The sequence below is a fragment of the Asterias rubens genome, chromosome 9, assembly GCF_902459465.1.
Source record: "Asterias rubens chromosome 9, eAstRub1.3, whole genome shotgun sequence".
Classification (NCBI taxonomy): Eukaryota; Metazoa; Echinodermata; class Asteroidea; order Forcipulatida; family Asteriidae; genus Asterias; species Asterias rubens.
Genome location: NC_047070.1, coordinates 14,152,336 through 14,165,604, shown reverse-complemented (window position 1 = coordinate 14,165,604; position 13,269 = coordinate 14,152,336). Strand labels below are relative to the sequence as shown.

General features: G+C 40.9%; 1 protein-coding gene across 2 annotated transcripts in view; it reads left to right on the top strand.

Annotated features, from left to right (window-relative positions):
- LOC117295083 (KAT8 regulatory NSL complex subunit 3-like) overlaps positions 1 to 13,269 on the top strand; it is a 40,774-nt gene that overhangs the window by 12,324 nt on the left and 15,181 nt on the right. The window contains exons 10-17 of one of the 2 annotated variants that reach the window (XM_033777653.1): positions 730 to 804; positions 1,187 to 1,408; positions 2,432 to 2,647; positions 3,466 to 3,625; positions 4,382 to 4,716; positions 6,168 to 6,326; positions 6,680 to 8,735; positions 8,790 to 8,905. In XM_033777653.1, the coding sequence (XP_033633544.1) occupies positions 730 to 804; positions 1,187 to 1,408; positions 2,432 to 2,647; positions 3,466 to 3,625; positions 4,382 to 4,716; positions 6,168 to 6,326; positions 6,680 to 8,735; positions 8,790 to 8,899 (3,333 nt within the window). In that variant the 3' untranslated portion in view covers positions 8,900 to 8,905. Of the gene's footprint in view, positions 1 to 729; positions 805 to 1,186; positions 1,409 to 2,431; positions 2,648 to 3,465; positions 3,626 to 4,381; positions 4,717 to 6,167; positions 6,327 to 6,679; positions 8,906 to 13,269 lie in introns of both variants that reach the window. The other variant, XM_033777652.1, reaches the window with a different exon arrangement.

Genomic DNA, 13,269 nt, shown 5'->3' with positions numbered 1-13,269 from the left:
TACCAAGTCATAGTCAATGAATACACCCCTTGCATTGATTGCCAGCATTGATGAAACGTGTTCGCGTGAAAGGCTATCATTGGCTGGGAGTCGTGCGTAGCGAGTTCACATTTCCATTGTTTGTCATCAAAGATGGTGGTCAATGACGTCATGTGCAATCCAACTATTACTCATACGTGTAGATGTCGTCTTTAAAGGCAGTGGACACTATTGGTAATTACTCAAAATAATTATCAGCATAAAACTTCACTTGGTAACAAGTAATGGGGAGAGGTTGTTAGTACAAAACATTGTGAGAAACGGCTCCCTCTGAAGTGACATAGTTTTCGAGAAAGAAGTAATTTTGCTCGAGACCTCAAGTTCAGAATTTGAGGTCTCGAAATCAAACATCTGAAAGCACACAACGTCGTGTGAGACAAAGGTGTTTTTTTTCCTTTCATAGTTATCTCGCAACTCCGACGACCAATCTAGCTCAAATTTTCACAGGTTTGTTTTTTTATGCATATGTTGAGATACACCAAGTGAGAAGACTGGCCTTTGACAATTACCAATAGTGACCAGTGTCTTTAGGTATGGTGACAACATTTTTTATATTATGTTAACTTAGTATGTTTCATTGATTGAGCATGCAACAGCGGTTGTGTGTATTACTTTAGTTTATAGGTATTAGTCAAAGATCTTGTCTATAATTATGTTGACAATATTTGTTATTTAATGTTGACTTTGTAGGTTTCATTGGTTGAGCATGTAACAGCGGTTGTGTGTCTTGGCTTTCCTGTCACTGGTATCAATGGAGCACGAGGGGTAAGTCTCGTAATGATGGCCCAGTTTCTAATAATAATATTCTGAACATTTATAATGCGCTGTTATTCATCACAAAAGCAATGACGGCGCAGAAAACCGGAAAAATTAATATAACCCACAAAAAAGAACGTCAAGCTTCAAGTGCAGTACTGAACATTTCAAACTTAGGCTTAACTGTTGGAGCATCTTGGATTAATTTGAAGAAAGATCGTAGGTTTGAAAAATTTACTTGTTCTTTTCTCCAAAAGATTTGAGCATACTGATCTAAACGTCAAGTTGAAACCAACGGTTCTTTTCAGAACCACCCCAACTCACTTAGAGATTACAATTACATGGTGTTATCGCAAACACTACTACATGACAAGAGTTTGTTTTTGTGCAGGGAGTTGATGAGCCACTTCTAGACAGCAAAACCCCGACCCTCTTTGTTACCGGCCAGGAGTCGAGCGTCTGTACACAAGATGATATTGAGAATCTAAGGGAGCATATGAGAGCTGAGACTGGCTTGGTGGTGGTTGGAGGAGCAGATGAACATCTTAGGATGTCTAAGATGAAGAAGAAGATGGAAGGAGTGACTCAGAGTATGGTGGATAGATGCATTCAGGTAAACCAAGAATTGTCTTAGTCTTCAATACTCTTCACATGTTTTAATAGATGTTTAATTTGCATCCGGGTTATAGAATATCATTTTTTGCTTTTTAACCATATACACCGATGTGTTAGCACTGTATACTCAGTACTTTCTCAAGTTCTGTGAAAAAAATCACAGACATATCTTCGGTGGGATTCGAACCCACAACCCTTGCAATTCTAGAGCAGTGTCTTACCAACTTGACTACCGAGATTGCCCAGTAGCTAGAGGCAGTTCGAATCCTATGTTTTAGCAGCAGGTACTACAAACGATTTTAATAGATGTACACATGTTTTGTTCATCAACTTGCCTTCTTGGACTTTGGTATCGTGTCCGACCAGTTTAGGGCGGTGGACTTAATGTGTGTAATCTACAGATTGTGGGTTTGAATCCTGGCCTGGTCAGTTGCGACACTTGTATCCTTGAGTAAGGCACTTTACCATAATTGCTTCTCTCCACCCAGGAGTGCAAATTGGTGCCAATGAGAGCTGGGAAGTAATTTGGATGGACTGGGGGAATAGAATAAATTTCAGCTGTTGAGTGCCAATGAAACTGGATATAGACACTAGCCTGATAAGCCATATTGGCTTGGGAAAGACCAAGGATTAAATTGTTCAGACTTTCGGCTGAATTCAAACTTTTTATGTCGACCTGGTTATGAAAATCAGACAATAGTTTTTTTTCCACAATCACAGAAATCCTGCTCATTGGTCTACATCTCTAGTGCTTTGGATACTGTTTCCAAAAGTTCCTTGGAATCTATAACCCCCAGTGGTAACCAAATGGTAGAAATGGCATCATTTCAACATACCTTTGAATTTGTTTCCAAGTTTCAGACTTTTTTTTTTTTAGTCATGACTCTCACCCCTGGACAGACTTTCAGACTTCTTTGGGGCGCCCATTTCCAGTTTGTAGGCTTACTACTACTTATAATGGGGAGCTATGGATAATGTGTTACTTTGGTATAACTTTAATAAGATATGTTTTTACCATCAGGATGAAATCAGTGACTTCCTTTGCACCGTTCTCACCACATCAGTTTCGGAAAGTTTTGATCGATCTGAATTTGATGTTGACCATCGTAAGAAGAAAGAGAAGGATAAAGACCGTAAGAAACGAGTCCATCGAGATTTATCCTTGGAGCTGAAAGGACGTAAGACTCCTCCAGCTGGTCGGGGAAGACGTAGCAGTCTGCCGACAACCCCTGGCGAAGTACGTATATTGATCATCTCTATTCCCAATAATTGGTTTAGCTGTTTTTTCTTTCTTTGGTTTGTTTATGTTTTTGAGGTATCCTGTTTGTGTCTTAAAATTCATTCATCTTCAACCTAATGTTATGGTGTTGTTACTTTTTTTATGATGACTGCCTAAAGTAGAACCTTTAATTGACATCCACACTCTTTATTGACTTTTGCTCTAACCCTACCCAACACCCAACCTCAACACACTACCCCACCCCCTACCCCACCCCACCCTACACCTAGACCCTGCCTTGGCAAAAAGTAATTTTCTTTCGTAGGTGCCTTGTTTTTTTTAATAAAGCCTTGCTACAATTTATTTCACCTTAAAGGGACACATTGCCTTGGATCGGTCGAGTTGGTCATTGAAAAGCGTTTGTAACCGTTTTTTATAAAATGCATATGGGTAGAAAGATGTTGTAAAAGTAGAATACAATGATCCACACAAACATGCCTCGAAATTGCGTGGTTTTCCTTTTACCTCGACATGGCTGACCGTGTTAGTTCGCACAGTAGAAAAAAAACCACGCAATTTCGAGGCAAACTTGTGTGAATCATTGTATTCTACTTTTAAAACATCTTTCCAACCATATGCATTATATAAAAAACGGTTACAGACGCTTTTGTTTTGACCAACTCGTCCGTTCCAAGGCAACGTGTTCCTTTAATCTTAGAAAAGATGAGACGGACACATTCTGCTACCAAACATATCAGTCAGTCTACAAATGCATTTTGTACATCATCAAGGCGGAATCCAAGTGTTTCTAATTTTCCTTTTGTCTATTCCTCTAGAATCTTGCCAAGCCAGGGAAACTCTCTCAAGTCAACCCAGGATCTAGTTTCAGTGAGCAGTATGCGCGCTACATGGCCACCATGGCTATAAGTAAGAGGGAATCCAAGCTGGACTCAATACTGAAAAAAGAAGGAGGGGAAGGGAACCAGACTAAAGCGGGTAAGAATTACAAGATCAAATCATAAGCCAACAGTAAGAAGATTTTAACCGCTCTTCTATTCTGAAAAGATTTCTGTGACTACCCAGGGTATTATTTTTTGGAGCTCCTTGAGTAATCTATTTCCTTTGAAAATGTTGTTGCCAATGAAACACTGCCTTAGCAAAGAAACGATGACAGAGGTTCTCATAATAAGCTCTGGGATTTTATTTTGTGGTGTGAATAAATTTGAATAAAAAATGTCAACCGTAAAGTCAGTCTGCAGTCAGGAAAGCTTTGGGGGGAAAACATGCCACCCATTTGTTTTACAACTTTATTATTAAAGTCGCTGGTACTATCATCATCTATAAAAAGTACTCACTTGCATGCTGCATCTCCAGAGTATGAAAGGCACTGTACACGTTTGGTAACCGTCAAATACCAGTGTTCTCACTTGGTGTATCCCATCATAAGCATAAAATAACAAGCCTGTGAAAATTTGGGCTCAATCGGTCATTGAAGTTGCAAGAAAATGATGAAAGAAAAAACACCCTTGTTTGACGAATTTGTGTGCTTTCAGATATGAATAAAAGACTTCTAGCTAGAAGTCTTTTATTATTTTAGTGAGAAATTACCTCTTTCTCAAAAACTATATTACTTAAGAGGGAGTCGTTTCCCACAATGTTTTTATACTATCAACTGCTCTCCAAACCTGACCTTCCAAACGTGTACCTTCCCTTTAAAGTGTTGAATGTCTCCTCTTTTATTATCTCTGCCAGGTAAGACTGCAACTCCTAGTTCATACAAACGAAAAAGAAGTAAGAGCCCAAACACTCTCAAGCGCAAACAGATGAAACTATCTTCTCTAGTTGCCATGGCAAATTTACCATCCAACCCACCCCAAGAGAAACTAGGAGCTGCTCCAAGTGAACCTTCTGGGCTTTCGGTAGAAGCGTCTGATTTACCTTCGTCAACGTCTTCATTAGTGACAACATCGTTATCGCTGACTGCAACATCCCCCCAGCTTTCTGATCTCTTACAGAAATCAATGAGCAAAACAGGAATGATTAGCAGTAAGAGTAATCCAGCCACTCCATCCAGCATTGGAGAAATGGTAAGTTATAACAGTGTGCCCAGAAAAGAGGCAAAGCAGTTTAAGGAACATTACAGAATTGGGTTTTGCTAACAAAACAGTTGATGGCAGTGTAAGAACTTTTGGCTTTCCTATTATTTTGCATTTGCAGAGTTGCATTTGTCGTATGGATGGAAAGTAAGCACTTTATGTAATCCACCATATACATAAACTGACAAACCTGTTGAAGTTTGAGATCGATCGGCCATCTGGGTCACGAGTTAATAGTGAAAAACCGATTACAAATTTTGCATTGCATCGATGCCAAAATAAAAATGAATAAAACGCTCACTGAGCGATAAACTCCAAACGCGAAGTTAGGTTATTTATTTCTCATCAAATATGGCATTTCAGACAGAAATATTTCAAGGGATGCTTTCAACTATCATCATCATTAGACCGTGTAAGTTTCATGTAAATCTGTGATCTTTGTTTCACGATTTTTGTTTCTTAATACTAAATCATGACGTCATAATTCTTACCCAAAATGAGGCTATGGGCGCACGTTCCCCATCACTTACAATGGCTGCGCCCATTGCTCATTTTGAATTAGCATTGTGAGGTACCTCATGCATAAATATTAAGAGAGGCATATGGTTGTCTCTTATTGTACAAGCAAGGGAGCCATAAAATGCCACACATGAATTTGTGTTGCAGTTAGCCTTTATTGGTAATCAACTCTAAGGAAATCATAGGGGATGTAAATATACAGATGGGCAGTTATTTCCCTTATTGGTCTCATACTTTGCAGGAAACAATTCTAAGCATTTTTGGTTGCCCCTTTCTGTGTGTTAAAAAAGCGCCATGTAAGAACTAAGTGTGTGCGTTTACGATTATTTTTTGTAAACGTGTAACCGTTTCTGAAATGGTCGGTTATGTTTTGCCATTTTTCAGGAGTCAATACCTGCAACACAGTTAATGCTACATTAGTCCATGATCCATTATTACTATTATTGTTATTAAGTGTTATTTATAGACGATGTGACCTATGTTTACATTCAAACCGCCCTCTGTTGACAAAACACTATATACGTCATGTTTCGCCGGGCACTGAGTTGCATAGTCATAGTAAGATTGCGTACACTTTCTAGCTGGCTGCCAAAACACAAAGGTTTTGCTCGGCGGTATGCGCGCGAATCATGTTATGATTTTCGTGTGACGTCAGAGGTAACATCGTCTATACAGGGTAGCCCCATCAGTGTAAAAAAACACTGTTCTCCCTTCTTGGCCCTGTAGAAAAAGCATAACATAGAACAAGAGATAAAGAAACACACATGTAGAAAGAACAAACCCCGCACAAGCAACAACATCACTCTATACCACCAGGAACAAAAGCAGCAAAAAACACTTGCCGGTACTAACCCAGATTTACTCTGGCAATAACTTCAGGTGAATTGGTCAATAAATCTCTTTTCAAATTTCTCTTTCTTCAGCCTCTTACCGTGACATCTTCTGGAACTATGGTCAGCCCATCAGTCTCCATGGCCCTATCTGTTGGTGCTGAGGGAACTGCAAAAACTAGCATGACGTTTGCTCAGCTACAACAGTTGGGACTACTTTCATCTCACATGGCACCGAGCACACTTCTCCAGGTAAACAAAAAGTTTACTGTTAGAAATATTTGTTGTATAAGCCTATTGGGAATTGCAGCCGTGCATGTCCGTTACTGCTGACAACGCAATTTATCTATCTCCCGTGACCTTTTGACAAGCGGGTATTGTCAAAAGGTCACCGGAGATAAATTTCGATGTCAGCAGTAACGGACATGCACGGCTGCAATTCCGAATAGGCTTATTAAGAAAGAAAAACAAATTTTGGTTTGATTTTATTTGTTTTTAAATCGGCAATGCTATATTAATACTTGTTTACGTTTTTTATGAAAATTCTTAGGAAAGATGATTTCTCTATTGAAATCCTATTAATTATAATACTTTTGTATCAACAGGGATTGAACTTCAACATCCAAAGAGGTTCCACAAAGCTGTCTGTCTCTGATCGGTCTGCATCAACAACTCTTGAAGGCTATAAGATGAATTCCAGAGTATCTACAGCCTCATCCACAGGAACAAAACACAAACCACCGAGGGCGCCCTCAACACAGAAAGCCCCGACGACTACGAGTACAAACCCAAAGCCTCCACTCTCTGCTAGTGGCACAGCTACGTCATTAGAGCAGAGTTTAAACACAAGTCAGCTTCAAGCAGCTGTGCAACAGGCTGCTATGGCAATTGCTGGCAAAATGCTTTCCAATTATGGCCAAACTACAAGTTCTTCGGAAGCTGTTAGCAGTGCTCCATCAAATGCAAAACAAGTGGCTTCAATTGCAGGTCTCCTCAATATTCCACAGCTTGTGTCAGCCGCTTTGAAAAGTGTTCCGCCTGCAACATCTGATGTTCCAGGACGCGTCACTCTGAAGGCTCTTGAAAGCCTTGCTCAAGGGAAACTTGAAACCACGTCTGGTAGTCTGGATCCTGGACTCTCCTTAGCCCAAATGGTTTCACCAGACGTTGCATTACAAGGTCTCTTTGCTGCTCAGGGTGGTCCTACAAGAGTCAAACCAAAAATGACTACAACTGCAACGTCTGGCCCTGACAAAAAGATGAACATTGATAAGGAACATGAACAAGCAATTCAAAAGCTTCAGTTTCATGACTTTCCACTCACCACCGTGTCATTAACTTCCTCATCACGCATACCAGGTACAGTCACCAAAGCTAAAATTCTGAAAGATCTTGAAAAGGGAAACATGTCTGGCATACCATTGACAACACTGAGTAAGTCTGTAGCAGGGCCCCATCAAGCCAAGCCACAGCTGGTCACGGCACAAGTATCTGCTTCAGCAATGTTCAACCAGAATTCCAGCTCCTCTTCTTTTGTGTCGACGGGGATTTCTTCAAGCCTGCACAGTCTTCAGAAAGTTCAGCTCATTGACAGCATAGCTAGTCCCAAGACAGACTCCAAGCAAGCAGCAGGATCCACCAAGACAACCTTTTCCTCACTGGGTAAAAGTCTCATGAGTTCTCATTTGCCATCTAGCACTACTATCTCAGTTCGCTCTCTTCAAGCAAACCAAAGTACTTCCAAAACTGCAGGCTCTAGTATATTTGGAAAAGGGGTGTCCCAGTTCTCCACCTTAGGTAGCAAACCCGTATCTACCACAGCAGCAAACATAGACCTTTCTGTAAAGTCTACAACTGACAAAGTAATAACTAGTAAACAACACGTTCCACATGTCCAGCTAGCAAGAGTGAAGCTACCAGTGGGAAGAGGAGCATCCTTCGGAGATAGATCTGGAAGGTCTACATTTACGGGTCGAGCCTCACCTATCGTCATCCAGTCAGACCCTTGTAATATCAAGAAACCAGAGAGTCAATCCTCAGCATTTAAACCAGCTCCAGTAACCAAAGTTATCTCTGTTAGCAAACCAGACGTTAAACCTTCTCCAAATCCAATCATACTGGCTGAGGTCAAAGCAATCGGCAGACAAACCTCCTTAAATACAAGTCTAAAAGTTGGCAGTACCCTCCCTAGTCCAAAACTACAGGCACCTGTGGTCACTGATGCCACATCTCAACAAACAAAAACTGCTACCAAGGTTTTGGATCCGGTTTCCATGGATACAGAAAGCAAGATGAAACCACAGACCTCATCATCATCATCTTCATCTACATCAAGTTTTGATGATGAGAGTTCTAAGACAATAAAACCGCATGAGTCTTCATCCTCAGCTAAGATAGATGTAGGGCCAGGTGGTGATGCAGGACCAGGTGGTGATGCAGGCCCAGGCAGTGACGTAGGACCAGGCAGTGACGTTGGAGCAAGCGGTGATGCAGTCCCAGGTGGTGATGCAGGCCCAGATGGTTTTGCAGGCCTAGATGGTGATGCAGGCCCAGGTGGTGATGCAGGCCCAGGTGGTGATGCAGGCCCAGGTGGTGATGCAGGACCAGGTGGTGATGCAGGCCCAGGTGGTGATGCAGGCCCAGGTGGTGATGCAGGCCCAGGTGGTGATGCAGGCCCAGGTGGTGATGCAGGCCCAGGTGGTGATGCAGGCCCAGGTGGTGATGGAGACTGTGATGATAAAGGAACTCTCCACCCTTCTGTGTACACGTCGACTCGGACCAGAAGAGTTCGTACTCCAAGGCAGTATTCTGACTATTTTGAGTGATCAAAGGTAAGCCCTTTTCACACTACTCAATTCCCGAGGTTTCCCCGGGGAATAACGGCCGACCTTTTCACACTATGGTCGCTTTACCCCTTGCCCTGCCCCTGGCATACCAGGGGGGGAATAGACAACGCTGTTCCTATCTGGAGTAGGGGTAAGCAGTAAAACCCTAGGGTAATCCTGAAACTTGCAGCTGGAACCCCATGGAATACTGGCCTACATGTAAGCAGGGACAGTGTAACCGAGGGGTTAACAAACTCTCGGGGCCTCCCCAGGACTGTATTCCACGGGGCCTCCCCAGGACTGTATTCCACGGGGCCTCCCCAGGACTGTATTCCCCGGGGCCTCCCCAGGACTGTATTCCACGGGGCCTCCCCAGGACTGTATTCCACGGGGCCTCCCCAGGACTGTATTCCACGGGGCCTCCCCAGGACTGTATTCCACGGGGCCTCCCCAGGACTGTATTCCACGGGGCCTCCCCAGGACTGTATTCCACGGGGCCTCCCCAGGACTGTATTCCACGGGGCCTCCCCAGGACTGTATTCCACGGGGCCTCCCCAGGACTGTATTCCACGGGGCCTCCCCAGGACTGTATTCCACGGGGCCTCCCCTGGACTGTATTCCACGGGGCCTCCCCAGGACTGTATTCCATGGGGATAAGCGATACAGTGTGAAGAGGGCTGTTCTGTAAATAGCTTTTGTTTTTAATCATGCTTAAACCTGGAGATATTGTATGAAGTTTAACTTTGGTTTCTTAAAATAGACATATTATGTTATCATCATTTTTCCATCGTTTAGGGGGAAAGTAATTTTAATCCTCCTCCAATCGGTGTTCCAAACCGCAAAAATATGCTAAAACTTTATTAAAGTACATGTAGGTGGAAATACTTTGTTTTACTATATGGAAGAGGGTAATGCTTTTTCCAGGGATTTTAATGCATGAACATAGTTACATACAAACATGCCCAAGTTGATTCTGCAACTAAGAGCACTGAGCACTTGGGCACAAATGTCTTTGTTATGTTTTACATATTTGGAAATATTTTCCTATTTGATCATGTGTTATAGATGCCTTCCATTGCTATGATGTGTTTGTTTTAATAAGCATTAGTGCTTAAGATTATTTCTTGTTTGAAGGGTGTGTACATAATTTTGTTTTTAATTTTGTACAAGCCTAATGCATGAATTTATAAGCAGCTTTTTTACTGATGTCTTACAATCAGTGGTATCAGAAAATGTGATGTACGCGCTTAAAGGCAGTGGACACTAGCGGCAATTACTCAAAATATTTATTAGCATAAAACCTTACTTGGTTACAAGTAATGATGACAGGTTAATAGTTTAAAACATTGTGAGAAACGGCTCCCTCTGAAGTAACGTAGTTTTTTAGAAAGAAGTAATTTTCCACGAATTTGATTTCGAGACTTCGGATTTAGAATTTGAGGTCTCAAAATCAACCATCTAAATGCACACAACTTCTTGTGACAAGGGTGTTTTTTCTTTCATTATTATCTCGCATTTTCCACGACCAATTGAGCTTAAATTTTCACAGGTTTTTTATTAAATGCATATGTTGAGATACACGAAGCATAGAGAATTTCTCTATGCACTAAGTGAGAAGACTGGTCTTTGGCAATTACCAATAGTGTCCAGTATCTTTAACCAGAAAACTAAATCAAACTGAATTTATATCTAGACACAAATACCAAGCCCTTGCAACATGGCAGTTTTCTTGATTGATAAAGTGACTCCTTTATTCCTTGACACATCTTCCATACCTCATTCTCAATCTATCTTGCCTCGTAGCGTTCTACTCTCTCCGTCCATACTAAACCCTACAGCCAGGCAGGTGTCCTGCACACATACACAACTTGCCTAAGGACACAACAGGAAAAAATATACATGTATGAAAACAAACCATCCTTAAAGGGAAGGTACACGTTTGGTTATTACTCAAAACAAATATTAACTTGAAAACTTACTTGGGAACAAGCATTAGAGAGCTGTTGATAGTATAAAACATTGTGGGAAATGACTCCTTCTGAAGTAACGTAGTTTTTGAGAAAGAGGTTATTTCTCACTAAAATGATAAAAGACTTCAAGCTAGAAGTCTTTTATTTCTATCTGAAAGCACACAAATTCGTCCAACAAGGGTGTTTTTTCTTTCATCATTTTCTCGCAACTTCGATGACCGATTGAGCCAAAATTGTCACAGACTTGTTATTTTATACTTATGATGGGATACACCAAGTGAGAACACTGGGCATTGACAATTACCAATAGTGTCCTCTGCCTTTAACGTAGATACTGGGGGGAAAAACCTTGAGATACAGGAATGGTTTCAATATTGACTCCCCTTAATGTTTATACAAAGAGATTGTGTGAAACTCAATTTATGTTCATTTCATTGTCTGCAATAGCAGGCATGCAGGTGTTTGATATTGCATTGCGGACATGTCCTCTGGTAATGTACAAGTGAATTGAGAAAGCAATTATTTACTTGATGGAAGGAGAGTGACCGCTTCAACATTGATTCGGCTTACTCTAAATTCTGTTTTCAATTTCAATGTAACATCTTCTATTAAATAACGACTGTTATTGGTACCAGTTGCTTTTTAAATGATGTACATTGATGATGGCATCATCGCACCCACTAGTGACATACAGTTGTACGTGTACTTAAAATCCATATGTTCAATCTCATACTCGACTTATCATATTGTGTCAAAATGGTATTAATATTTGTTTTTTATAATTTGGGGGGCAATTTCACACAAAAAGTACTGGTTTTTTTTGCTACATGGATGAAACTCTAAACACATTACCATACTTTACACAAATTCAAAATGTTTGTAGCCTACATGGATAGGCTTGGCTTTTAATAAAATCACATGAGACATTTTGCACATTGTAAGAACCCTAATATTGCTTTCTGGGACCAATTTCATAAAGCCTGCAAGCACAGAAAAACTTGCTAAGCACATACAAATATTGCTAAGCAGAAACAGATTAACAGCCAAAAGTCCATAGAGTTTACACTGTTTTGACTGGTGCCCCATCCATCTTTTGCTTGGCATAGAGGTTTGCTAAGCTGTATTTTCTGCTTAGCAGCTTTATGAAATTGGACCCTGGTGTCAATTTGTTAAAAGTACAGTTTTGTACATTTTCAATGAAAACAAAAACTTTTCTATTATATATTAATTTGAAGTGAAGTTACCAGTTTTGTTGTAAGATACTGCATCCAGATGCAAATCAATGGTTGACAAAGTTGTAGTATTTATTGATGGCCTGTCCCCCTGTAGCCCGTCTCCTATAATCCCTTGAGGTTTGCACAGCGCTCAATGGCAGCCGGATTGCCGTAAAATGTTGACTTCAGAAAGCCAAAATGTAAAAAGTCTGAAAACTTTGCCCTTACTGTGACAACGTGCCCGTGTCACGTCAGGAGTCATCTTTCATTTCTGAGTCGTTGGAATAATAATGATGCATGATAAATATTACATGAAGGCCTTGGTTGAAACAAACCTCCTAGAGCAGGGAAATCTCAGCAATCCATGGGGACAAAGTGACTAGGAGACAGGGGGAAGGTGTGACTCGCACATCCAGCCCTTTGATTGTGTACCTGTTTAACTTTCACAGTTGTGTCCGCACCAGAGCTTGTGTAGAATATATTATACAATGTACATATAGGCCTGCATGTATAAAACCAATTTCAAGGTTCATTGTTCATTTATTTCAAAGCTTAGTACAATCAGGGAGAAAAATTGCAGGAATCACAAGTATAGACCTTTAGCACGGTGTGGTCGTCTTGATTTTACTCCATTCTAACTCATTGTAACCAAACTGAGGCTGGACGAAATAATAGTCTGGTGCCATGCGCAATGAATGAAATAATAGTCTGGTGCCATGCGCAATGAATGAAATAATAGTCTGGTGCCATGCGCAATGAATGTTTGCATTCATTACTGTAATTGGAAACAGGGGACATGACCAAGATGTCGACAGCGTGATAAAGTTCTATAGATGGAGAATATAGATATTAAAGGTACTGGACACGCTTGGTAATTACTCAAAATATATATTAGCATACACAACTTGCTGCAGGCTGTTGTTGGCAGTTCAAGGAAGTAAACCCTGTTTTTGATTTACTTGTGACTTGTGGTAAATGGCTTCTGTAAAATGAGGTTGAGTGCATATTTAAAGACACTGGACACTATCGGTAATTGTCAAAGACTAGCCTTTACAGTTGGTGTATCTCAAAATATGCATGAAATAACAAACCTGTGAATTTTTGAGCTCAATCGGTCGTCAAAGTAGCGAGATATTAATGAAAGAAAAAACACCCTTGTCGAACCATGGTCACACGAAAGTGTTCT